This window comes from Nothobranchius furzeri, chromosome 13, assembly GCF_043380555.1.
Source record: "Nothobranchius furzeri strain GRZ-AD chromosome 13, NfurGRZ-RIMD1, whole genome shotgun sequence".
Lineage (NCBI taxonomy): Eukaryota > Metazoa > Chordata > Actinopteri > Cyprinodontiformes > Nothobranchiidae > Nothobranchius > Nothobranchius furzeri.
Window position 1 is genome coordinate 39,529,503 of NC_091753.1, and position 26,311 is coordinate 39,555,813.

General features: G+C 39.7%; 3 protein-coding genes across 3 annotated transcripts in view; all 3 read left to right on the forward strand.

Moving 5' to 3' along the window:
• The window catches only part of LOC139061578 (uncharacterized), a 3,790-nt gene extending 2,205 nt beyond the window's left edge, over window positions 1-1,585 (forward strand). The window contains exons 5-6 of the mRNA XM_070543198.1: window positions 700-878; window positions 1,142-1,585. Of these exons, the coding sequence (XP_070399299.1) occupies window positions 700-878; window positions 1,142-1,288 (326 nt within the window). The 3' untranslated portion in view covers window positions 1,289-1,585. The remainder of the gene's footprint in view (window positions 1-699; window positions 879-1,141) is intronic.
• LOC139062419 (signal peptide, CUB and EGF-like domain-containing protein 1) lies at window positions 1,514-3,267 on the forward strand. Its single transcript, XM_070543243.1, has 6 exons — window positions 1,514-1,532; window positions 1,678-1,840; window positions 2,154-2,257; window positions 2,346-2,525; window positions 2,616-2,837; window positions 3,062-3,267. The coding sequence occupies exons 1-6, from the start codon at window positions 1,514-1,516 to the stop codon at window positions 3,265-3,267; spliced, it is 894 nt and encodes a 297-aa protein (XP_070399344.1).
• Window positions 3,268-4,602: 1,335 nt separating this feature from the next.
• LOC107380621 (uncharacterized) overlaps window positions 4,603-26,311 on the forward strand; it is a 36,365-nt gene continuing 14,656 nt past the window's right edge. Inside the window, exons 1-34 of the mRNA XM_070543244.1 lie at window positions 4,603-4,843; window positions 5,287-5,507; window positions 6,511-6,657; window positions 6,756-6,920; window positions 7,013-7,164; window positions 7,281-7,449; window positions 7,530-7,638; window positions 7,888-8,024; window positions 8,213-8,338; window positions 8,483-8,662; window positions 8,777-8,854; window positions 9,012-9,122; window positions 9,183-9,407; window positions 9,484-9,610; window positions 9,763-9,962; window positions 10,045-10,257; window positions 11,542-11,687; window positions 11,990-12,117; window positions 12,234-12,435; window positions 13,577-13,709; window positions 15,458-15,610; window positions 15,708-15,834; window positions 15,920-16,131; window positions 16,217-16,379; window positions 17,481-17,569; window positions 19,394-19,554; window positions 20,487-20,601; window positions 21,247-21,410; window positions 21,477-21,525; window positions 21,603-21,728; window positions 21,805-22,137; window positions 22,292-22,389; window positions 22,472-22,578; window positions 22,684-22,763. Coding sequence (XP_070399345.1) covers window positions 4,806-4,843; window positions 5,287-5,507; window positions 6,511-6,657; window positions 6,756-6,920; window positions 7,013-7,164; window positions 7,281-7,449; window positions 7,530-7,638; window positions 7,888-8,024; window positions 8,213-8,338; window positions 8,483-8,662; window positions 8,777-8,854; window positions 9,012-9,122; window positions 9,183-9,407; window positions 9,484-9,610; window positions 9,763-9,962; window positions 10,045-10,257; window positions 11,542-11,687; window positions 11,990-12,117; window positions 12,234-12,435; window positions 13,577-13,709; window positions 15,458-15,610; window positions 15,708-15,834; window positions 15,920-16,131; window positions 16,217-16,379; window positions 17,481-17,569; window positions 19,394-19,554; window positions 20,487-20,601; window positions 21,247-21,410; window positions 21,477-21,525; window positions 21,603-21,728; window positions 21,805-22,137; window positions 22,292-22,389; window positions 22,472-22,578; window positions 22,684-22,763 — 4,984 coding nt within the window. The 5' untranslated portion in view covers window positions 4,603-4,805. The remainder of the gene's footprint in view (window positions 4,844-5,286; window positions 5,508-6,510; window positions 6,658-6,755; window positions 6,921-7,012; window positions 7,165-7,280; window positions 7,450-7,529; window positions 7,639-7,887; window positions 8,025-8,212; window positions 8,339-8,482; window positions 8,663-8,776; window positions 8,855-9,011; window positions 9,123-9,182; window positions 9,408-9,483; window positions 9,611-9,762; window positions 9,963-10,044; window positions 10,258-11,541; window positions 11,688-11,989; window positions 12,118-12,233; window positions 12,436-13,576; window positions 13,710-15,457; window positions 15,611-15,707; window positions 15,835-15,919; window positions 16,132-16,216; window positions 16,380-17,480; window positions 17,570-19,393; window positions 19,555-20,486; window positions 20,602-21,246; window positions 21,411-21,476; window positions 21,526-21,602; window positions 21,729-21,804; window positions 22,138-22,291; window positions 22,390-22,471; window positions 22,579-22,683; window positions 22,764-26,311) is intronic.

A 26,311-nucleotide genomic window follows, 5' to 3' on the forward strand; every position in this document is an offset into this window, starting at 1 on the left:
GTGAGATTTAAAAATAAAAATTAAAAAGCAAATTCTCTATTTATTGTAATATAGTTGCAATGGCAAAAAAAATTCAATCAAAGACATTTTTATTGTTTTACAGAACAATTAAAAAAACCCAGCTTGAGACTTAATCAAGGAATTGTGAGTAATCCCTCGTTCTTTCCGAGAGGGAAATAATGAGATTTCAGACACAATATGAAGCTGAGCTAAACAAGACTAATCCCCTTTTCTGCACGCATTGTCAGGTTTTTCCCTGCTGATGTCCTTATGTGAACTAGTGTCTGTCTTTGCAGTTCAGTGATGTGGGAAAATGTGAAAATTCCCATGGAGGTATTTTTTTCATCTCCTTTAGGCGTTTATGAATAACTGTTGTCACAAAACAGTTTAATCGTGTAACTGTATTTCCGTCTCGCGGCAGACAACTAGAATCTCATTAAAACAAGCGGCAGCTCCTTCGTACAACTGTGAAGCTGAAACCGATCAGGGAGCCGGTACTTTTTTGTTTGCATTTAAATGAATTTGTTCTGCACTTTATTGTTTTAATTACTCCAACTTGCAAAGTGATCTGGGCTTTGGGTTTTCAAATTGAGCAAGTACTGTGGATGCGGAGACGTGCCAAACATCATGCAATTATTATTTTTTATTCAGGGTATGAAATGCTTTCTACTTGATGTATGTATTGTGTGCTTTCTCCAGGTTCTCCTGGTGGATCCACAGTTGAAACTTGCCAGTCGTGTCCTCCAGGCCACTACTGCCAAAAGAAAGGCATGGCCGAGCCAAGTGGTCGATGTGCAGAAGGCTACTTTTGTCCTAATGGACAGAGCTCTGAGAGACCACAGCAGCATGTCTGCTCAATGGGACATTATTGTGAGAAGGTCAGACATTCAAGCTTTAGTCCTCAAGCTATTGTCAGTCATCACTACTGAATATTGTATGAGATGTCCTCCCAGAAGTGCTCTTACTCTGTTATGACAAGTGCATTACAGTATTCTGGGGTCAATTAATGGTGTCCTCCTGACTGTCTGGGTTCTCACCTTGCGCTGTTTCTGTCATGTTGCAGCACTGAAGTTATACCTCTGTGATTGCTGTTACTGCCTAGATGTAAAGTCTAATAAAGTCAGTCTGTTTGCTGTTTCAGGGCAGCGTGAGACAGACACCCTGCCTTCCCAGCAGCTACCAGCCCAGACAAGGCCAAGGGAGCTGTGAGACGTGCCCTCTTGGCTTCTATTGTCCAGATTATGGTAAAGCAGATTTGTGGAGAAGAGAAAAGAGGGGTTTCTTTTAGCTTTTAGCAGCAGGTTACATAATGGCCTGTCTTTAATGATTTAGTGATTTTAATGTAAAGAAGTGTTACGTTTCCTAACCATCAGGAGTGATATTTCCACGCTCCTGTGAGAGAGGGTTTTACTGCCTGGTTGGGTCTGCACGTCCACTTCCCTGTCCGTCAGGAACCTATGGAAACTTGTCAGGACTAGTTGAGAAATCTCAGTGCACACTGTGTGATCCCGGCATGTACTGCAAAGGAACAGGTAATTGACGTTCACTCCTCTGACATTTAGCATTTGAGACAGACCTTGCAGGACCCCAGAGCTTCAAAGAAAGCCAAAAAGGTTTAGTCTGCATTTCTGTTCTTTTGGGACCTTAATAAAAGGCTTGAATTAAATGTACTTCAAGGGAGGACCTTCCCCAGTGGGCTCTGTGCCGAGGGCTTTGTTTGTGTTGGAGGAGCCTTTGAGCATTCACCGTCAGACTACCTGACAGGATTCCCGTGCCCTGTGGGATTCTTTTGCCCTGTGGGGACGTCCAAATCAAAACCGTGCCCAAAGGGAACTTTCAGGTGCACACCCAGCTTCGTACTTTTAAATCCTTAGAATTAAATCAGTTTCATACACACCAAATGCAATTTTCTGACTCAGTTTCAGTTTATACTTTAATAAAGCTCTGATTCAGATTCTGGTTGACTCTCAAAAAACTATAACTGTGAACTATAACTATATGCATCTACCGTGAGTGATACACACTGTTAAGTATTGATCTAATATTTGATTATTACAAAATGTGTTAATTATTATGGGAAAGGTTGCGTAGTGTTTTATGCAATAAAACAAAAGGCCTGATTATTTTATTATCGTTAAAATCTTTTTGGACAGTGAACAGAGTGGGCTTGTGGACAGTTCTCAGTGCCAGAGCTGCAGTCCTGGCTTTTATTGTTCAGAATCTGGCCTCTTTGCCGTTTCCGGACCCTGTTTGCCAGGTAAAACGTTAAAGTGATCCAAACATTAATTTTTTTATATAAAAATTCAATATCTGACAAGTTAATGTTGGAACGCCTCTCCTGCCAGGTTTTTACTGTCTAGATGGATCTGAGTCTGCTTCTCCAGCATCAGGTCCATCTGGAGGCATTTGTCCAGTAGGCCACTACTGTCCAGAGGGGACCAGCGTACCATCACCATGCCCTGCTGGATTTTACCAAAATGATACTGGAAAAACAGATGAAGATGACTGTAAACCATGCCCTCTTGGTAACATACAAGGGACTATAAAGAAATAATTTGGGCTATGAAAGTATTTTTCTCAAGTTTTGGATCACTGTTTGAATGTTCTTCTGTCAGGGTGGTTCCAGGATTTACCTGGCCAGAAAGAGTGTGATCCCTGTCCTCCTGGTTTCCACTGCAAACCTCTGAGTCCTAGTCCTTCCAAAGGGACATCAACAGGTGTCTCTAGTCCACTGCCTTGTCCAGCAGGGTTTATCTGTCCCAGGGGGAACCCAGACAGCCAGCTTCTTCCATGCCCCAAAGGCACATACAGCCCCAGCCAGGGTCTCATCACCACAGGTAAAAGGACAGTAGAACAAAAAAATAAATGAATTGTGAATACGTGCGAGTCCCTGATAATTGAGTACCTAATTACTCATGAATAAAAACAGTTTTAATGTTACTTTACTCAAATATTGACACTTTTAGAAGTACAGAATCATCTCGCTGACTGATGGTGTGTGGCAGGGAGCTTGTTTTGCTGTTGGGTCTGATGTCAAAGCTGCCAGTCTTTGTGTTTGCAGGTCAGTGCCTGATGTGTCCAGCAGGTCAGTTCTGTGGGTCTGAAGGTTTGGTTGAGCCCTCGGGATCATGTGCTGCTGGTTTTCTTTGTCTGACGGGTGCAAAGGTGCCAAATCCAACTGACAACCGAACTGGATCTCTGTGTCCGACTGGGATTTTCTGCCAACGAGGACTTAGAGCAGGTAGTTGGGATGATAGACATAGATGATAGACATTTATTTGAATAAAGAAGTCTAATGAAAAAAGCCTTTATTTGTTATTAAAAATAACACGTTTTCCATAAATCCACTGCTGCACTCGTTAAAACTGAAGCAAAGCCTGTTTTTACTAAAAACCTTAATGAGACATGGCGTCTTACTGACACCACTGGACTTTATTAGATTCAGTAGCACAGGTTCTGCCTCTGCTGCTTTAATTATTGTAATAATTAAAACAAACACAAGAATATAGCAGGATTATTGCAGATTTGGGGGTTTGCAGTAAGTGTAAAATATAAAATTTTTAGGAGAAAACTGGTTGATTTCACTTTTTTTAGGTGACTGTCTGGCTGGGTTTTTTTGTGATTGGGGCTCCAGTAAAGCAGATCAGGCACCGTGCCCGGCTGGTTTGTTCTGCCCCAGTGGAACAGCAGCCCCCGTGCCTTGTCCTGCAGGAACATTTAGCTCTCAGATGGGCAACAGTCATCAAGATAACTGCAGCACCTGCATCCCTGGATACTACTGCCCAGGTAGGGATTGTGGTGGTCCAAGCTTTAAGTCGTTCAATCAAACCACACACAAATAAACAAATACACATCTGACATCACTATTAATCTGTTTATTTTATTTTAATGCCCAGATGAAGGTGCTCTCCAGCCTGTGCTGTGTCCCGTTGGGCACTACTGCCCCAAAGGTCAGATCTTAGGGTATGAGTTCCCTTGCCCACCTGGCACGGTGCAGAACCAGCTTGGAGCCTCCGGTCCTGATGCTTGCCAGCTCTGCCCTGCTGGTTTGTGAAAATAAAAATAACAAACAACACAGTTAATTCTGAAAAAAAAACAACAACAACAAAAACAGAATCTTAACATTTGGTTGTTTTTCTTCCTGCAGGGATGTTCTGCTCTCAGTCTGGTCTTTCACAGGCCACAGGGCTCTGTCAGGAGGGATTTTTCTGTCCTGCAGGATCAAACAGCCCAAACTCAACTGAGAATCAGGTGTTGTGTTTTGTTCCATTGTCTTTGTGGGGCTAATAAGCTTTACAATAATCAAAATTAGTAGTTTTCAACATTTTGATGTTGACCCCTTATAATCTAAACATTACATTTCCCGATTTTGATGTGATATCTAATTTATCCTTGAAAAAGTATAACTTGCTAAACGTATTTGGACTCTTTAAATTAGCCTATTAATAAATGATGCCTCATATTTATCCCACTGGAACAACAGCAGCTGTACCATTCATTTGAAATCACTAAAGTATTCATTTCTGATGAATATCAGCACTGCTACTATCTAACACACTGCCCTGCAAGCTTAAATCAAACAGAATAAAGAATATTAGTATTTTATTTGCTTTTGTGTAACACTTGTTGTTCCTTTCCAGGGGAACTCAACTATAACCCAGCTTTGTTCATCAGGTCATTTTTGCCCCCCTGGCACTGGGTACCCGCTCCCTTGTCCAGTTGGATCTCTCGCCGTCTCTCAAGGACTAAGAGGAGTTGATGAATGTCCGCCGTGCCCGCCTGGATTCTTCTGTGACAGTCCTGCGATGTCTGATCCCTCCAGTGCACAGCCATGCCAGGCTGGGTAAACATGTATTATGATTTAGGATTCATTCGTTTTCTTCAGCGGTTCAGGTCTTTTGTCTGTATCTAAAAATATCTATGGAAATCTGAAACTTGGAGCTACTTAGCTATGAGTTTAATAGCTTTGAGTTACTTGGACCACTACTGATCCTGGATTCTCTAAGTTGACCTGATTTCAGTCACTAAACTAGAAACTTCCCTCTGCCTCACTAAAGGCAGACTGTAAAAGATGACATCTCAAGAGGTTAACCAGAGAAAATGATCTCCAACCCAATATCTGCAAAGAGCATCATTTGAAATTTGCAGCCAGAGCTGACACCTATCCCAGAGTGTTACACTAGACTGACAAATCCCCACTGACAGATTGTTCGGCTTCACTAATGGATGCCCGCAGTGATTTTTTAAATTTGATATGAAGTTTGTTTCCTTTGTTTACGCCCACAGGTATGTGTGCTTGGGTGGAAGCTCCAGTCCTACTCCTTCAGAAGGTTCCCATGGCTACCCCTGCCCTGCTGGCTATAGCTGTCCTGTCGGCTCAGCCACCGAAACGCCCTGTGAACCTGGCACTTACAGCCCTGCACCTGGAGCAGCCCACTGCATGCTGTGTCTGAAAGGAACCATGTGTCCCTTATCAGCTACTCAGGAGCCTGCTACCTGCCCAGCTGGTGAGGAGGGTAAAATGAAGCCTTGCAACAACAGAAATGCTGACTCCTTTGGGTGCAGCAGCAACATTTTTCAAACTATACACACACACACACACACACACACACACACACACACACACACACGCACGCACACACACACACACACACGCACGCACGCACGCACGCACACACACACACACACACACACATATTACATATATTACAATGGCTGTTGGCAGGAAGGATCTCCAGTAGTGGTCAGTGTTGCAGCCAAACTGAAGAAGCCTCTGACTGAAGACACTCTTCCGTTGTCGGACAGTCTTGTGAAGAGAATGCTCAGGGTTGTCCATCATTTTCTTGATTCTCTGGAGAATCCTTCTTTGCATTATCTCCTCCAGTGGTTCCGAAACTGCCGAAACTCTGGCTGAGTCCTTCAAAGGGCTTGGAGTTCCTCCATCTTGTTGGCCAGTGATCTCACATTGCCCATCATGATCGATGGAAGAGATGGTTTGAATTTCCTCTTTCTCTGTCTCCGTTTTGCTCCCGCTCTGCATCCACGCTTCTTGCGTTTTAGCTCATTTAGGATTTATGGCTTCAGTTGAGGTATTATTTCAGCCTTTCCAATGTTAATCAGCTGCTCCCGATTGTAATCAGCTTGTTGCCATGGTTACGCATCATAACAAATGCTCAAAAAGTGAGAAAAGCTAAAAAATAGCTGTAAAAATCCTCCAAGCTTCACAGCACCAGAAACAGAAAAGTAAAGTGTCCAAAAAATACAGTTTTCCTTGAGAAACTAGAAGAAAAAATGCCCAAGAAAAGGCAAAACTTACATATAGTCAACAGAGCTACTCCGACATGCAGCCGCCCAGAGCAGCGCAGTTCCGGAAAAAAAACTGTGCTATATATATATATATATATATATATATATATATATATATATATATATATATATATATATATATATATATATATATATATATATATGTATTTATAGGCTCATGACATTCAATTGCTTTCTTCTTAGGCCACGTTTGTCCTGCTGGGACAGTCCAGCCTCAGGCCTGCCCTTTAGGAACCTTCAGTAACCAGACAGGTGCCCATTCGGATGCCGTCTGCGGTCCATGCCCCTCTGGGATGTACTGCAGCTCATATGGAGTCTCAGCACCACAAGGTAAACACTGACCAAAAGATTTGGTGATATTTTTTAGCCTGTTTGCAAAATATGAACCATAGTGAAACAGAAAAAAACGTTTTTGTGTTTTGCTGTAGGTCTGTGTTTGCAGGGTTATTTCTGCCAAGGTGGAGCTACAGATCCAACACCTATGAGCTCTGAAAAGTTCCCCAAGAATGGTCTTTGTCCTGCTGGACACTTCTGTCCCACAGGGTGTCTCGCTCCAATCCCGTGCCCTGCTGGGAGTGTCAGAAACTCTAGTGGTACTCCTTTCAGTTCTTTTTCATGAATTGAGTTATATTGCAGCTGCTTATTTGCATCATTTGTCACCGTGAGTTTTGTCTCTTGTCCGTAGGAGGCGTGTCCATGGAGAGCTGCTTCGCCTGTCCTGCTGGTCACTACTGTTCCACTGAAGGCTTGTCCAGCCCCAATGGTCCCTGTGCTGCTGGCTTTTACTGCCCCTTTGACTTCTCTTCTACAACTCCACATGCCTTTCTTTGTCCCAAGGTGTGTTTATTTATGCAATGAATTTATTTTCCTGTCTTAAAAAAACGTACGCTGCATCTTTATAATAAATGATCTGCCAAATTGGATGTGCTTCTAAGACTTTGATCTGATCACAGGGCCATTTCTGTCTAGAAGCATCTGCCCTGCCCATGCCCTGTCCCACAGGAGAGTACCAGCCAAACCCGGGTTCAGAGAACTGCATCCCCTGTCGGCCTGGATTCTACTGTGAGGAGGCCATAGTGGGAGACCCATGGCCGTGTCCACCTCACTCATTCTGCCCTGCAGGCAAGTTGTTACAAAGATGCTAGCACAAAAGTTTATTTGAAAGCCTTAATTGTGAAATATTTTGACTTGTGTGTTTTTAGGCACAATGGTGCCTCAGCCCTGCCCTAATGGGACATACACTCATTCAGACCAGTGGGGGTTACAGGATGAAGGAGAGTGTTTGCCCTGCCCTCCAGGGAACTTCTGCAGGTGCATCACAATTTCATGCACTAGTGTCTTCCTATTACACAGCCAAACTTACACTACACTGTCATACAGTTCAGGCAGTAAGGTTCACTAAGCAGAAACATTCCTGAAAGTAAGTTAGCAGAAGTAAATGTTGTGCTGTTACTATTTAGTCTGTGCATGTTTCATCACCTAGTGATATTATTTTGTGTGTGTGCAGTATAACTCAACTACCTTTATGCTTTTTTCTTTGTCTTATACATATTTCCTTAGAGCTGGTAAGATCCAGGGTGTTTGTGCTGCAGGGTATCTTTGCATTTCTGGAAGTGCAGATTTCACCCCTCTAGGATCAACATCTAACTTGACTTTCTGCCAGTGGGGTGAGCCGTGTGCCGGGCCATGTCCACCAGGTACAAAATAGGTTTTTATGGAAAATGATACAAAAGGGGAAAAAATACCCATGATTAATCATTTAGCACACATAAACACTTTTTTTCCTATCCTACATCTTTAGATTTGTGAAATTAGATGACATTTCTACAGCTTAAATGCTAAAGTTGCTTAATGAAAAGCTGAATAAATTGTATTTTTGTTCTAGGTTTTTATTGTCCTGAAGGCACAGAGCGAGCTCAGATGTGTCCTGCAAATACAGTAAGGAGCTCTCCAGGGGGTGTGAGCCTGCAGGACTGCTCACCCTGCCCACCTCAGTACTGGTGCAAACCTGGTAGGTTCTGAATCAGATCGGACTGATAGAAAACCAACAGTTAGTATTGTTTTCAAAAACGTACTCTTACTTATCTAATAAGACAAGCCACATTTAGTTAAGCAAATGGTAAGCACAATTGTTGTGTGTTTTCTATGTATGCAGGAGACCCAGTTACTCACATGTGCCCTGCTGGTCATTACTGTGATGGTCTCCCTGGCAGTGACTTTGATGGAGGAACCGGACCCAGACCATGCCCTCTGTACACTTACCGGGCCTCTCTGGGAGCAGGCAGTAAGGGTGAATGCCTGCCCTGCCCACCTGGTTCATACTGTAACAGCACAGGTCAGATATATGGTATTTCATTTGTACCGGTATTCAGTAATACAGTTTACTACTGCTCAATCCTCTTTGGTGGTTTGAATTTTTATATTAATCCAAAGTGAATGATCTGCCCAGGTTGTATTCAGTTTCATATTTATGCACACTGTTATACTTTAGAGTTTCCTCCTGAAGTAGGACAGAAGGAAATACAATGTGAGTGAAAATACTAAATTTATAACTCTTCACCGGAGGCCACACAAATAAATGAGTTGTGGATTTTTAAAGACTTCTCTTTAATCCCCTCTCCCAAACACTTAAAGGGTAAGATTAGGCTATATTGTTATTTCAACTCAAGGTTAATTCCCAGCAGATAGTTTCCCTGCTACCTTGAGAGTGAGGGTCGGTGCCACTGTGATAAGTTTGGAGGTTCTTCGTTTGAAGAATAAAATGCAAGATTGCTGGTGCTGCAAATCTGTTCCAAGTTTGTTTATGGAATGTGAATGGATAAATAAGTTGCTTTTGGAAAATTGTAACTTTCCAGGGCTTACAGACTACACCAGCAGCCCCTGTCCTCCAGGCTTCTGGTGCAGTGGTGCTGGACCCCCAATCCTGTGTCCAGCAGGAACCAAAAGACAGCATCCTGGAGCTGCTGCACCCAACCAGTGTGAACCTTGTGCAGGGGGAACTTTCTGCCCAGATCCTCGGATTACAGGAAAACCCAATGTCTACGGGATTCCCTGCAGGGCCTCCTTCCACTGTCCTGTTGGTAAATTCATCAGCACAGTTCATTTATTCTTTTTATATTTGTTCTCCAAACAGATCAGCATTTTACCATCTTATAGGTGCCGTTTCAGAGAAGTTGTGCACAGCCGGTTCATTCTGTGGACTTCAGACTGCTGAGCCTCAAATCTGCCCAGAAGGTTACATTTGTCCTGAGGGATCCTTTTCCTTCAACAACCCAAAACAACTGTGAGTGCACAATTCAAATGCAAGCTCTAAAACTGCTATTAAAAAGACCATCCACAATTTTTTCCATGTTAAAAACTGATTGGGATCTTAATGATCGATTCTTCAAAACACAAGTTATAGATTATGATCAGCCCTTCCGTCATACTCCACAGATGCCCGTTTCCTTACCACTGCCCTGCCAACAGCTCAACCATGAGGTCCTGTGAAGGGGGGTCCATGCCTGTGCACACGAGTGGGCTCAGAGGATCAAAAACCAGCTCCTGCAGTTTGTGTGAAGGAGGGACATATCGTCCTTATCGGTCTCCCATTCTGCATTGCCTTCCATGTCCGTCAGGATACTACTGCCCACCAGGTACTGCACAATAAATGAAGTGACATTTATTGTATTCTTTATTTCCAAAATCAGCCTGCTCAAAACTGTTTCACTGCAACAGGCACAGAAGACTTCAAGACTACCCCTTGCCCTGCTGGATATATCTGTAGGATGGGATCCACTCAGCCGATGTCTTGCCCACTAGGAACCTTTGGCAACCTCACTCGATCTGAGCAAATGGGCGACTGCCACCCCTGTCCTGCTAACACCTTCAACCACCTACCTGCCCAGAAGGCTTGTTTTCCCTGTGGCAGCTCTTCCACTTCACCAGCTGGTTAGATTAACAGATTTTTATCTTTTACTTCTTTATTTTCACACCTTGGTAAAATGAAAAGGAAAACACCTGAATTCTATTTTATGCATGACCACATTCAAGATAGAAGTTTTAATCAGTAAATTCAGAGCTTCACCAACCCTCTCCTTACCATGACAGACTGGTACAACGCCTGCATCACTGCGACGCTCCATTTGTCTGTCATTCATTAACAAAACCTTGGGCTAGGACCTCATTTGACAAGTTCTACCCATTTCTGAGTCAAGACCATGGGCTCTGATTTGAAGGAACTGATCTTCACTCAGCTGCAAACCACTCTAGTGAAAGCTGGAGAGCATGAACTAATGAAGCCAGTAGGACCACATCCTCTGCACAGCTCAAAGACCTGGTCCATAGGCCACCAAACCCGATCCCCTCAACACTTGGCTGCATCTAGAAATCCTGTCCATAAAAGTTATGAACAGAATTGGTGATGAAGCCTTGACGGAGTCCAACTCATGGAAATGAGCCCAACTAATCGCTGACAAAACGAACCAACTTAAGAACATAAACTAAAATCAAAATGATAATCAATACATAGAGTTACATCTGCTGATTTGCATAAATATTTTAAACAGAACATTGTATATAATTTTATTTTATATAACCTTAGAGTAAATAGAAACGTTCTATTAAGTTGTAAAATTTCAGGAATGTAATTAAAGTGATAAGTATATAAATTGTTATTTTGCATAAAACGTTTAATTTAATAACTTCTACAGAAAAAAGTGCATTATTTTCATCAGCATGTCCTCGTCACATTCCCACATATCATTTTACCATCCTTCATTTTTATTTGAACTCCATTTTCAAACTTTGTTTACTTATTTTAACCCACTGGTTTAATTTTGTAAATCAAAATTAAAAGAAGAATATGAAGAAAAGATATTTTCTATAGCGCCTCTCAAGATAAAAATCACGAGGTGCTTCACAAAAACAAAAACTGTAAAAAAATGTAATATATATATGTGTATGTATATATATATATATATATATATATATATATATATATATATATATATATATATATATATGTATATTCTCAACAGTGGCACTTTAAAATTAAACAACTAGCTGGTTTTTTTTAAATCATGCCGCCCTTACATGACTTTCTATAAAGAAGTAAACAAAACTTTATTTCACAATAAGAAACCCATTCTCATAAAACTTTCTCTCATAAAGCAACTTTTAAAGTAGATTGTGTTCAGTTAAGTTTGAGTTGTCATGCCATCTGTCTTTTTACAGGTTCTTCCTCGTGCACCTGTATTGGTAAGAACCGAGCTTTCCAGCCCTCTGATGGATCATGTCTGTGCAGAACTGGTTTTATCTTTTACAATGAACTGGATTTGAAAAGTTCAACATCAGATAGTCAACTAGACTGCCAGCCTGAGGTTAGTAAGTTCAACAATGCTATTTTAGTCTTTCATGGGTTTAAATTTACAATTTCCTCTTTCTGTTGTTGTTAAAAATGACTTCAAAAGTTTCAATTGACAGACATGTTGTCAGTTTTTCTGATTTCCAGATTTTGATGCTGAAGTTTCTAATGATCGCCATTTTTCACCTTGCAAAAATAAATAAAATAAAATAAACCTTTTGTTCATCTGTGGAGTTGAAAACTGTCAGCTGTCATGAGTAATTATAACAAACAGCAGCATCTTTGTGCCTAGTTGATGCCACCGTTTGTGTGTTTCAGGTGAACAGAAGGTGTGTAGTAGGAGAAGTGCGTCTAGCAGCATCCAGAGAGTGTGTGTCTCCAAGCCTCCACTCCTGTGACATCACCTGTGGACCACATGGGGGAATTCTGAATGTGGAGATGGGCATGTGGGTCTCATTTACATCATTTTTTTCTGCAGATTCATCTGCATCAGTTTATCTGCAATCACCAATTTAAAAGTTGCTTAATTCAGCGTATCACATCTTGGTTGCACCTTTTTTAGCCTGATATGCAGTCTTAATGTCTCTGTCCATATCTGCCCCATCCTGGTGCCCTATAGCTGCCACTGTGAGCAGTACGTGTCTGCAGAGGAGATTTGTAATACTTCCTGCCTCTCCAGACTGCCTCAGCTCTCTGCCCAGCTCACATCAGATGGAGACTTGAACCTCAGCTTCAGAGAAAAAGACAACACAGTCTGGGCAAGGGTAAGCGAAGGCTGACAGTGCCGCTGACAAAATTATCATCAGCTGCTTCTTTTAAGCACAGCAATATTATTCAGTCCAATCCAGTTATTTAGCGTAAACTAATCCTAGCCTGAATGTATGTTTAACAGAAAAAACACATGTAGGCTGCAACAACCAGATAAAAAATAAGCACAATGCCATATCAATCATTGTAATCTTGCAGCCAAGTAACTTCTCAGACTATATGGTTTACCAACACTGATTATTTGGAAGAGCTGGCACAGCATTTATTATTCTCAGCTATTAAAAGTTGCATATAGAAAAGTGTTGTAGCTGCAGATTAAGTGATTTTATTGCACGCCGTAAGGACAGAATTTGAAATGATGAGCATCTTCGTGTGACCAAAAAAAATGCTTGTTTTAGACAAGATTGTTTCTCTCATATTGCTGTCCACAAGTCTCATAATCTATGAATTTATTGATTTTTTATAGTACTTTTAAGGTTTAAATCCAAATATACATATTAAATAATAGAAAGCACTATTCAGACTAAATGTATAATCTTCTGTAGTTTAAGTTTATTTATATATTTATCTGCTCTAATCTCATTAAATTATATAATCTGAGCTCATTTTGCCTTAAAGTCTTCTCACTTGATTTAGTCATTTTCACTCATCCCATCTCCTCGTCTCATTTTGTCTTCTCTTATTTCATCTCTCCTCTACTCTCATTTTGCCTATTTAAGTCAATCTTTTAAATCTTTATACATCTCATCCCATTTTGTCCCATCGAAGCTTGTTTCTTCACATTTTGTCTTATCATATTTCAGACATCTGCCTCCTCATATTCATTTTATTTTTCCCAGAACGCCTTTTCTTTTCTCTTTTTAGTCCCCCATTTAATTTCATCTAGTTTTCATTTTTCTCATTTCATCTCATCTCATCTGAACTCTTGCTATTTCATCTAACCTTTTCTCATCTGATATCGTATAGTTTTTCTACGTTTTTTTCTTGTATATTGCTCTTTCTTTCGTCTCATCCGATATCTTGTCTCATTTGATTCAATCTTTTCTCATTTTTTCTTATCCTCTTTGGTCTTATGTTTGTCTCATATCTCATCTTGTCTTGTCTCATCTTGTCTTGTCTCTTCTCATGTCCTTCCAGACACTAAGAAATGTTTTAGGACCAGATATACACAAACGTATTTCTGGAAAAATCCATTTGGCCCAGTTTGACTCTGAAGGAGTGTTTGGTTGGATTCCAACGCAGAAGGACCTTGTTAGTCGTTTTCTTTCAGGTGAATAAATGCCATTTATTAATTTATACTTTTTGTCATCTATTTCCCAGATGTTTTTGTATATTCTCCTTCATATTAAAAATTGTGAAGCAATTACAAACATCATAAATTCATTTCTTTGTACGCCTCTTGGAGGGGGCAGTTGCTTTTCTTTCTCCTTCCTTATCTTCCCAAGGCCCTTTGTCCTGTCTCCCTGTCTCCACAGCGCTTCTCTGCATTGTCACTGAAATCTGGAATTTATTAAAATATGGATCTGGTCAGTTGGTCTTTCAATGCATTTGACAAAATCTTTTCAACAAATGAAATCAGATCTAGATGGAACGCACCCGGTCAGGCATATTTTGGATTCCTGGAAAAAGTGGAATGTAATATGCCTTTCCCAGCTTTCCATTGAGGATACCAAAGATGTATGGATTTTTGGACATATTCTTTCCAGATTTTAGCTTTTTTGGCATGGTACATCAGAAATTTAAGACGTTTTGGGGGGGCGATTGGAATGCTTCCTGAACTTAGGGATGGAGTTTGCCGTGCTGTGAACGCAAAAACTCAGACTATTGTCAAGATAAATCTCAATCTGGAATCTTTGGCTGTGATTCCAGCTTTGACACGAAAAGAGGATGATGTCACCATGGAGAGAGTGGTCTCTGCACGTCTTGGAATAGTTTAAACACCATTATTTGGTTTTTGGAGGGGTTAAGACCAACAGAACTATAAGGCAGGGAGAAAATGTATCTCTGCCCGTCCCAAAACAAATAATCTTATAAGCTTCTGATGCCCTTGAGTCTTTAGTCTGAGGCTGAAGAGAAAAGTTCCCACAGAGGGAATGTGGACAGACGCTGTGATGCCCTCTTCTCCTCTATCCCAGCCTGGTTGGAACTGTGAACCGGTGAAGGCCATGGAAACGTCTGAGAGTCAATGCATCCTCCACCCTACCCTTGACCTCCCTCCCATCCCTGAACGATAGTGATTGAGCGCACTGACGCTGCCTGCTCGGACTACGAGACTTAAAAACAGTTTCTACCACCAAGCCATACGACACCTCAACCATTACACTTAAACACACACTTAAACACACACAACACAGGATACAGATGTTACCCTGCAGCTCCACAAGTAAAATTTAACCTGCACTGGTTACTTCATTTTAATGTTACTACTCACTTTTTTTTAGATATATTTATATTTAGTCATCTATACTTATCTATTTAGTAAGCTTTTACTTTTAGCATGACTCTCTAATATTTAGCTTTTACTGTATTATACCTTCTTCTTTTTTCTATTGTATTATGCTGCTGAGAGACCGCTGCTCGTCAAACACATTTCATTGCAATGTTGACCCTGTGCTAACTTGCATATGACAACTAAACTAAACTAAACTAAACTAAACTAAACTAAACAACTCTTTCTGACGCAAGGTTCCCAGCCCCTCCCCCCTACCTCTTGGTGACTCATGTCTGTGAACTGTCTAAACTTTTGTGCTTGCTTATCTGTTGAGGTGTTTTTTTGCATAACAAAGCTACCCCCTGTTGGGAATTACTCTGAAATACCCCCCATCTCTTTCCCCATGCAATCCTTTTCTATCTAACTGAAAATGAGTGCCTTGATGGCTGCTCTCGTGGTCTGCCTGTATCTGTTTTTGTTCCAAATGTCTGTTTGTTTAACCTTGGTAAGGCTGTGCTGCGTAGACACATTTCTGTGCTTCATGATGCTGAGGAAATGACAATAAAGTTGATTCTCATTCTTTTCAGAACCAATTGAAATCCCAACTACTAGATCTAGACATAAAAGAGAGGCCGAAGGTGATGATGGTGCACGGAACATCCTGCCAAGAATCCCAAATCCCATTGCCTGCCTTGCCTCTGGTGACATGCTTGTTTTTCTTCTAACCATCAATCACACTGGTACTCTACATTTGAATTAATAACATACTTTTCTGATAAAAAAAGTGATATTGTTTTTGTTTAAATTTAAATTTAATAAGTGAATTTGAATTGGCAGACCGTCGGTTCAGTCACTTCCCGGTGTACCAGAAAGACCACCTGTTCAATAGCAATCCTGGCTGGGATTTTGGTGCTTTCAGACATCTGAAGATACTCATGAAGCAGACAAATTTCAACTCTTCGAGGTAGTTTGTCCCACCCACGGCATTTCCAAACTAAATAAAAATTTACAACAACTTCTTAACTCACTTCAGGTTCCCCTCTTCTCAGGTTTGCTCACGTCTTTTCAGAAACAGGAAAGTATGTTTTTGTGGACAGTGTTGTCCCCCAGTGGAGTTTGGTTGTGGTGGTCAGTGAGGAGGGAACAGATTGCAATCCAAGGGCTGCTGCATTTCAGCCCATGACTCCAGCCAACCTGGTTAAAAATGGGATTGTAAAACATCACAAACTCAACCTTCTACCTGACTGGGGGATGATCGTTGGTGAGTTTTAATTTTATTTTTTTCTTGCTCTTTTGCAGATGATTAACAAGCTGATGTTCTGTAATTCACAATAATATATGTGCAGGTATTTTGTGCCTGCTGTTGATTGTGGTTCTGGTCCTGACCACAACCGTAATGGTTTTGCGGCCCAGCAAAGCAAAGTTTGTCCCTCAGTGGAGGATAAAACCAAAGTGGCGAAGCCTCGGGGAACCCTTTTGCCCAGCGGAGTGTGTGTGCAGCAGAGAAAGGTGTGCTTTTCTAACGGAAGGGCTGAGATTGCAAAAATAGAATGATACTATTCAACATGTTTCATATTATAACATTATTTATCATATATACTGATAAAAACCTCAAACATCCAAAAAGTCTGAAGGACAACATGGTGAAACACAGCTTGAAATTAGGAAAAGATGATGAGTGACCAGTTATATGTTAGTAATCCCAGTGGACCACTTCTGTTTACCATAGGATGTGTAAGTCCTTGGAGATTTCCTCAACTCTTAGCTAATCATTATAAGTTCTGCATCGTTGTATAGAATCCTATAGTCTTTAAAATCTATTTTAGTGTTCTTGTTATGATGCATGATACTCAGTGTTTACCTTTTGATGGTTTCTAGCTTCCCATTTGTTGTGAGACCAGATTTTGACTGCTAACAATTCCAATATTCACATAATTAGGTTAAAGTTGAAAAGATGGCTGAATATACACAGAATAAATTAGATAAACAGAGTGATGACCAGATTCTGGTGTTCAGTGAGTAATACTGTGGCATACCAGACATAGTCATTTCTATCTGATCAGCAGCAGGCGGACAGGATGGGTTCAAGCATTGGTTGCTAAGTAGAACTGGCACAGTATAAATGCCTCTGTGCCTCTATCTGAACATTAAGATGGACTGAGTCCACACACAAAGCAGAACTTAATTAAATTTTGAAAATGAGTTGCATTTATCAATTCGTCAGTTCTCTGTAAATTGAAATATGAGTTCAGCATTATTTACTATAAATATTATCACATTTTAACGTGGAAATTTCAGAAGTTATAATGTCGGGAAAACAGCTATAACTTTTTAAACTCTTTTATTTGCTAATTGTGGCATTTTGCTACTTTTCTCTTTCTAGAGTGTAAGCTATACCCCATGTTTAAAAATAAAATGTCCTTTTCTTTTAAAGAGGAGTTTCTGATGCAACAGCAAAGGAGAAAATATATAAAGAAATAAATCAATAATAGGAGAAAAACAATATACTCTTATTAATGATATGACATTTAATTAAATGTTTAAATCTGCCAAAATATTCTCTGAAACACATTTTCAAAGAGCCTGTTTGGTTTTATCTTTGTGTTTCAGTGTCATTGCCCAAAATCAAGCTGGGTCTCTGGAGAGTAGAGGTGTGGGGGAAGGCGCAGAAGCTGAGGAGCCTGCACTTGCAAAGGGAGGTAAAGACTTTGCTTTAACTCCTTTCCCTACAAAACATTGTAATATAGGTGTAGTGACAACATGACATGTCTATAAGAACAGACTAGGAGTTAGCATCAAGTGTTAAGTATTTTAACCAGACAAACGAAAATTATGTATGAGAAGTGTGGAACACTGAAAAACCATGAAAATTGTCTCCTGCACCTATCTCCAGCATTAGCCTCAGTTAGAACATAGACTTTCAAATGCTAGGATTTGAAAAGTCTGACTGCTCTACATCAAATGGTTGCTTGCACTCACCCATCTTGGCTTGCAACAAGGAAGGCTGTTGTTGTTTTAGCGTCTTGGAAAAAGCAGTGAACGTCCCAGCAAGCAGAAGCTAACCGTTAACATTTGCAACACAACCACAAGGCAGAAGATCGTCCAGGCCTGTCTTATTTGTGGAGATAAAACATCCATGCCGCTTGGAACCAGGATTAGAATCAGAAGGGTTTTGTTGCCATATGAGTCACAACAAAAGGAAACTGCTGCCGTATTTGGTGCAATAAATAAATAAATAAATAAATAAATAAATAAATAAGAGATAGTAAATATGTAAAAATATAAGAATGATAAAATAATAATAATATAAAGTAATAATTAGAGCAATGGCTATTATATGCAAGACAGTTTAGGTCGTGATCAGAGCGGATCAGTTCAGGTACAAACCATCGACATATATATATATATATATATATATATATATATATATATATAGAAACACAACACAGGGTCATGTGACTGAAATCAAGTGACTGCAGTGGCAGCCCTAGGATTGTCATTCATGAATCAAACAGCAGGGGGTAAGAAACTGTTCTTGTGTTGAGAGGTTCTGGTCTGAATGGATCTGAGCCTCCTGCTAGATGGGAGCGAGTCAAACCGACCTGCACGCCTCCATGTCCTGGAGGTTTACAGGTCCTGTATGGAGGGGAGTTTGTAGCCTTCTCAGCAGAGCGTTGTAGTTAGTAGTAGAGTCGCGTTGCTGTTATCCAATCTGAGGCGAGACATCCAAATATCAGGAAATAAGACCCCAAATCCTGCTCTCTGCTGCAGCAGACTTGTCCGTGCTGATCCAGGTGCTTCTGGGCTTTTCTTTCCCTGAGTACAACTTGCAAGGCATTCATTCCTACTAGAGACTACCTCAAATGTACTGATTAAATGAGTGTTCAACATTTTAAAGTTTAACCTGATTCCAAATTGATCATAAGAATGAGTTTGAACTCAAACTTTCTAGCTGTGACCGCTGCAGACTTCAGAAGTATAGTCCGGGTTGTGATTTTAGTTGAAGTAAGTCTTTTTTGTTCAAATACAAATAATTTAACATGAGATAATTAAAATTGTATTTCTTATTATTAAAGTTCATCCTCAGATATACTTTAGTTATATTGAGTGCACGGTGTTACCAAATAATGAAGACTTTGATCATTTTACATTTTTTCTATCAGCCTAATTTCATAGTTAGATAGTGGGGTTGACTTTATTATCAACCCCACTATTATCTGAGTTAGAGTTTGTTGCATTATTCATGCAGCGTGAAAGGACATGAGCATGAACTAGTCATTATGAGATCATCATGCATACCAGTTTGCATTTAACAGCCTCTTTGCAATTTAATTCATGATAAGAAAACAATCTAATAAAAACATTTGTGGAAAAAAGATAAGAAAATAATGACTTTTATTTGACTCACATCACTTGTGGTGTTATCATTTATTTAAAAGTCAAATTGACTATACGTTTATTCCGGGGTGTAGCAACAACATGAGATTATCTCTTGGTGATTAACTTTTATTGGTCATATTTAGGAAGTGTGTCAGGCTGCTGTGATCTGGAGGAGTTTAATGTAAAGACACTGTATGACAAACTGGAGGATCAGAACCTCCATATCGCCTCCCAGCTGGCTCGACATCGCAAAGACATGCAGGAGTTTTATAGAAATATATGCCAACACACAGAAGCACTGAAGGTGAGTTTTATTAAAGGGTCACGACAACTGATTGTAAGGTAAAACCTCCGTGGGGTGTTAGGTTAATTATATGTTGGCATTTGCTTTTATTTTTCTCTTTTTTATTATATTTTAAGTAACCTTTACATTTCAAAAATTTACATTTTTAAAATAAATGTTTTATTTATTTATATTTCTTGTGAAGCACCTCTGGATTTTTATCGTGTGAAATGCCATATACAATAGTTTCTTTTTGTTCTAGTTCTTCTACTACTTCTACTTTTTATTTTACTTTTTCTTCTTCTTCTTTTTCTTTTTCTTCTTTTTCTTGTTCTTGTTCTTCTACTTCTACTACTTCTACTACTTCTACTTCTCCTTTTACTTTTTCTTTTACTGCTTGTTCTTGTTCTTGTACTTCTACTTCTTCTACATTCTTCTACTACTTCTATGTCAACTACTTTTTCTTCCACTTCTACTTATTTTTCTTCTACTTCTACTACTTCTACTTCTCCTTTTACTTTTTCTTTTACTGCTTGTTCTTGTTCTTGTACTTCTACTTCTTCTACATCTTCTTCTACTACTTCTACGTCAACTACTTTTTCTTCCACTTCTACTTATTTTTCTTCTACTTCTTCTTCTTCTACTACTTCTACTTCTTCTTATACTTTTTCTTCTTCTTTTTCTTGTTCTTGTTCTTCTACTTCTACTCCTTCTTCTACTTCTTCTTCTGCTTCTACTTGTCTTCTACTTCTACTACTTTTTCTACTTTTACTTCTTCTACTTCTACTTCTTTTTCTTCTACTTCTACTTATTTTTATTCTACTTCTTCTTCTTCTACTACTTCTAAGTTTTCTTCTACTTCTACTTCTTCTAAATGTTACTAGAAATTGGTTCAACCAAGATTTGTAACATGAGCAGAAAAACTGAAACCAGTAAAATGTGTTTTTCCCCAGAATCTCTTTGAGAATATGGATTACAAAAAACTGAGTCTTCTTAAAGAAGTTTTAGCCCATAATGTTGTGAAGACTAAATCTTCTCTGGACATAACGGGGGAGGGAGATGCACAAGGTAAATGATTATTAATGAACCTCCCAGTGTGTGATTGTTGATGGAGTTTGGTGTTTTTAGTTGTGTGATAAACTTGTTTCTAGCTCCTGTTTGCAAAAACACAGCAAGATCTGCACATTAAAGCAACTTTTTAATATTTTAAATCATTTTCTTGAGCCAGTATTTGCTGAAATGACCCTTTATAGGGTTAATGAACTGTCCCTCAGACCCCTACTACCCTCTGTGCCCAGAATATCACACTTGAAACTTCAGACTGGTGGGCCGCCACCTGTTGGACTTAGAAAATGCCTGGTGATGCAGTCTGCTTCCAGCACATTTCCTGCATGTTTTAGATCATGAACACAGCTGATTTGTTTGATTTAGTGATAAATCACTCCTGTAGACACTAATGAAGGTTGGGGAGACATTTCAGCTGTTAGATTTAGTTTTTAAAAAAGATGGACACACAGCAAAGAGATAAGTTTCATTTTCAGTCTAACAACAGAGCATTAATAACAGACACTAGAGGATGCTAAAAGCAAGCTAAACGTCCAAGTGTGCCTTTAATCTCTGCATATTCACACGTATCACTGAGTTTATTTTCACTGTAATCTTTTTTTTTGTAATCTATATCCCACATGGACCTGGACTTCCTCACCACCCAAGCGGAGGCCTCTACATCCTTACTGGGAGCTGTTCTTAGATCGGTGGAAGCTCTCTTATGCAAGTTGACGAGAGAATCTTGTTACAACCAGGATTTTCGCAGTCCCCCATACTGTCACCATACTGGTCATCATGATTCCAGTGATACCAACTTGTGCTTTGCACAGGTATTGACTCAAATTCAACCCACAGTTTTTTTAAACAAAATGTAATTTTAATTTCTTTTGACATAGTGTTCATCACTGACCATGAACAAAGCAGAAGCTATTTCCAGTGAGACAGGTTTGTGATACATCTTTACATTTTATAATGATGCTGCATGCAGAAAGTTCTCTGAAATAGTTTTTCCCCCAATGCAGCTTGTTTCAGTGATTATGACCTGTCCAAGCTGGTCATCGTGTCCCCTCTATTCAAGACCCTGCAGGAAATTCAGCAGGCTTTACAAAACCTCACCAAAGATGAGCTGCAGCAGCATCTCCACAGCGGTAAAGACACTAAACATTAAAAAGTTTAAAACCAGATGCTCTTCTGAATCCTAAACTACAATTGTTTCTGTTTTAGCACATGTGGAACATTCAACTCAGGAGAACCACAACGGACAAGTCATTCCAGCAGCGCTAGACACACTTTCACCACACCACTCAGCCGTTTTCCTATTTGGTTCTCAGGTGATGCAGCTGCTAGCAGACTGCCCAAGGTTCCCCTCTGTGCTTCTTTTACTTGCCAAGTCCTTCCCATTTTCATCTGACCCTGTTGAGAGTCTGCTGGCACATTGCTCTGGGGATTTTTATTTCGATGCAACAAATCAAATCCTTTATCTGTCAGAGGCAAAGCTTCAGCACGTCGGACATTTCATTGCCATCATCTTGCAGTCAATGGCTTACATAACAGCAGGTGATCATCAAAATAGAAGACAAGTCTGAAAGACAATCTTGTGTCCTGGTTTTGCTACAGCAATGTTTTGTGCAGTGTGAAAGTTCAATATTTGTTCAAAATGTTTGTAATCTTCTGTGCAAACAATATAATTTAATTTTATTCTTTAATCCAGGATCCAAACCCCAGGGGTTTATGTCAGCTCTTCATGAGGCTATTTCAACTCTAAGCCTTCAGCTGTTCAATCTTTCTTTCAAATGGAGCACAGCAGAGGTGTGTAAGTGCTACTTAAATCTCACCCATCCCTCTACTGTGGAAATGTGGGCTGATAACTTTTTTCGCCTTCTTTTTACAGTCAAATTTCGATGCATTAGAGGGATGGGACGGTGCTTTAGCGGAGCAGTTTCTCAACATTAGAGTTCCCTCTGAAGCACGCTTCGCTGAGCAACTACTAGCCAGAAGGTTGGTGAGAAAGATGAAACTTACAGCTGATGATATAATATCCTCTACTTTATGCAGTTCCAGCAACACAAAAAGATAAACTTTTCACCCCATCTTCCACTCTAGACTTCAGAAATATAAATATTTCAAGTTGGAGGATCTAATCTCCAACCTCAAACAGAGTTCTACTTCAGACCTAAATGCAGGTAAGGTCATTCAGCTGTAATTTCTAGTATGATGCATTGAAGTTAAAAATAACTAAACTCTGATAAAACATTTCATACACATATAATAAATTAAGGACCTACCATTCTTTAAAGAAATGTATTTCCCAAGCCACCATTCTGTTTCAAATTGAAAATCATTCTTAAAAAAATGATGTAGTTATTTATTTTGGTAATTTCTTGAAAATAAATGTGATATTGCAAGGTTTTAGCTGATCTGTTAGCACTCAGAATATGTGTTAGTGCTGCTACACAGCTACTACTGTGTCAACTATAGATTTTTATTTCTATAAAAATGACAGCGCTAAAGCTATTTTATACCAATTGATGATGCTACACAATGTTGTGGCTATATTGAACTGGGAGGACTCCGAAAGGTAATTAGTTGCAGATGTATATGCAAAAAGACAAAACAATACATTTTACAACATATTTATTTTCCAACATCAACTATTTGCATAGCCATGGAGGTTTGACATCATCATAAAAAAATTGTAGGTTTTTGGTAACAAATTATAGTAGATTGTTAGTCACATGGCTCAGTGTAGTAGTATTTATTTATTTGTTTATTTATTAGACAATGAATAAATAATTGGGCTGCTTGGTGGCGCAGTCAGCACTGTTGCCTCGCAGCAAGAAGGTTGCAGGTTCGAAACTCGGCTGCGGCCTTTCTGAGTAAAGTTGCATGTTCTCCCCATGCATGCATGGGTTTCCTCTGGGTACTCCGGTTTCCTCCACAGATCACAACATGCCCTACAGGTTAAAAACCGTACGTCGCTTTGGATAAAAGCATCTGCCAAATAAATAAACATAAACATAATTACCACTCAATTCAATTCAATTCAAGTTTATTTATATAGCGCCAAATCACGACAAGAGTCGTCTCAAGGCACTTCACATAATAAACATTCCAATACACAGTTCATTAAGCCAATCAGAAATAATGTTTCCTATATAAGGAACCCAGCAAATTGCATCAAGTCACTGACTAGTGTCAGTGACTATACAGCAATTCTCATACTAAGCAAGCATGCAGCAACAGTGGAGAGGAAAACTCCCTTTTAACAGGAAGAAACCTCCAGAGAATCCTGGCTCAGTATAAGCAGCCATCCTCCACGACTCACTGGGGATCGAGAAGACAGAGCAGGCAGACAAAGACACAGACACACACACACACACACAGACACACACACAGACACACACACACAGACACACACACACACACACAGACACACACACACACACACACACACACACACACACACACACACACACACACACACACACACACACACACAGACAAGTAATGTGTCTATAGTTATATTGTGATGTCTTAGTAAATATTGTATTTGGTGAAAGATAAACTTTATTGTATTTATCCTAGTGGATCTATAATTAAATGGATAAACTAGTATTAGCACATCAAAAGTCAATGAAAACAAAAAGTTATTATCAGGAGAGACAGAATGTATTAGTGGTTAGCAGCAGTGTGCTAGTCGATGGCCCCCTCCATGAGGCCACCACAGCTCAGCAGAACGTCGTTGTAGCTTCTTCTGGGGAGAAAAACACTTACAGAGAAAATAAAGTTAACAGCTGAAATTGCACAAAATAGTACAGTTAAAGAGCAGACTGTAGAATAAAGCAGTAGAGTGTGAAAAGTGGTCAGTGTGTCCTCCAGCAGTCTAAGCCTATAGCAGCATAACTACAGAGTTAACTCTGGATAATCTATCCTATTTAGATGTAGGCATGTTGGAGGCAGGGCAATGGAGAGCCGTCTTTACCGACTGTACACTCCACCTCCCTCTACTCCCCCACTTGTCCAGATTTAGGCTAACATCTGATTTTAACTATAGGCCCTATCAAATAAAAATGTTTTAAGCCTATTCTTAAAAGTAGACAAAGTGTCTGCCTCACGGACTAAAGCTGGGAGCTGGTTCCACAGGAGAGGAGCCTGATAACTAAAAGATCTGCCTCCCATCCTAAGTTTAGATATTCTTGGAACCACCAGTAGACCTGCAGTCTGAGAGCGAAGTGCTCGGTTAGGAACATATGAACATATGGAACAATCAGATTACTGATGTATGATGGACCTTGATTATTAAGAGCTTTATATGTGAGAAGAAGGATCTTAAAATCTATTCTGAATTTAACAGGTAGCCAATGTAGGGAAGCTAAGACAGGAGAGATATGATCTTTCTTTTTAATTCTTATCAGAACTCTAGCTGCAGCATTTTGGACAAGCTGAAGACTTTTAACTACATTCTGTGGACTTCCTGAGAGTAATGAATTACAGTAATCCAGTCTTGATGTAATAAATGCATGAACTAGTTTTTCAGCATCACTCCTGGAAAGTATGCTTCTAATCTTAGCAATATTCCGAAGGTGGAAAAAGGAAATCCGACAAACTTGTGAAACCTGGGATTTGAATGACATGTCCTGGTCAAAGATAACACCAAGGTGCCTTGCTTTGTTCTCGGAGATTAATGTAATGCCATTAAGGTCAGGCGATTGGCTAAGCAATTCCCTTTTCTGGATTTCTGGTCCAAAGATGAGAACTTCCGTCTTGTCTTGATTTAAAAGCAAGAAGTTAAGAGTCATCCAATTTTTTATGTCCTCAAGACAAGCCTGTAATCTACCCAACCGATTAGGTTCATCAGGGTTAATGGATAAATATAACTGGGTATCGCCAGCATAACAGTGGAAGTTTATCCCATGCTGTCTAATGATTTTACCAATTGGGAGCATATATATAGTAAAAAGAATTGGTCCAAGCACTGAACCCTGTGGTACTCCGCAAGTAACCCTGGAGTATGAAGAAGATTTGTCATGTACATTTAGAAAATGAAATCTGTCAGACAGGTAGGATTTAAACCAGCCTAACGCTGTTCCTTTGATCTCTACAACATGTTCAATCTTTCTAAAAGAACATTGTGATCAACTGTGTCAAAGGCAGCACTGAGATCTAACAAGACTAGAACAGACACAAGATTCTTATCTGAGGCCATGAGAATATCATTTGTAACTCTCACTAATGCAGTTTCAGTACTGTGATACTCTCTAAAACCAGACTGAAATTCCTCAAACAGAGCATTAGTGTTTAAATGCTGACATACTTGGATGGCCACTATTTTCTCCAGGACTTTGGATAAAAATGGAAGGTTAGATATTGGTCTATAATTCATTGGGTCATCTGGATCCAGAGAAGGCTTCTTAAGTGAAGGTTTGATTACAGCCACCTTAAAATCTTGTGGTACATACCCATTTACTAAGGATAGATTGATTATATCTCGAATGGGGGCAGTAACCAAAGGAATTGCATCTTTAAATAATTTGGTTGGGATTGGATCCAAAATGCAAGTTGAAGGTTTAGATGAAGCTAATATTTTTGATAACTCCGAAAGCTCAACTGGATCAAAACGGTTCAAGCACAGATGAGGTTCTAGAGTCACCTCTGAAGCTGCCTCACTTACTGAGGAAGAAGAAATCGCATTAGGGAGGATGCTAAAGATTTAGTTTCTAATAGAATTAAT

Coding starts and splice junctions, on each gene's coding strand:
- LOC139062419 (XM_070543243.1), top strand. Junction 1,841..2,153: donor TGCCCAAAGGGAACTTTCAG/GTGCACACCCAG, acceptor CTTTTTGGACAG/TGAACAGAGTGGGCTTGTGG. Junction 2,526..2,615: donor CTGTAAACCATGCCCTCTTG/GTAACATACAAG, acceptor TTCTTCTGTCAG/GGTGGTTCCAGGATTTACCT.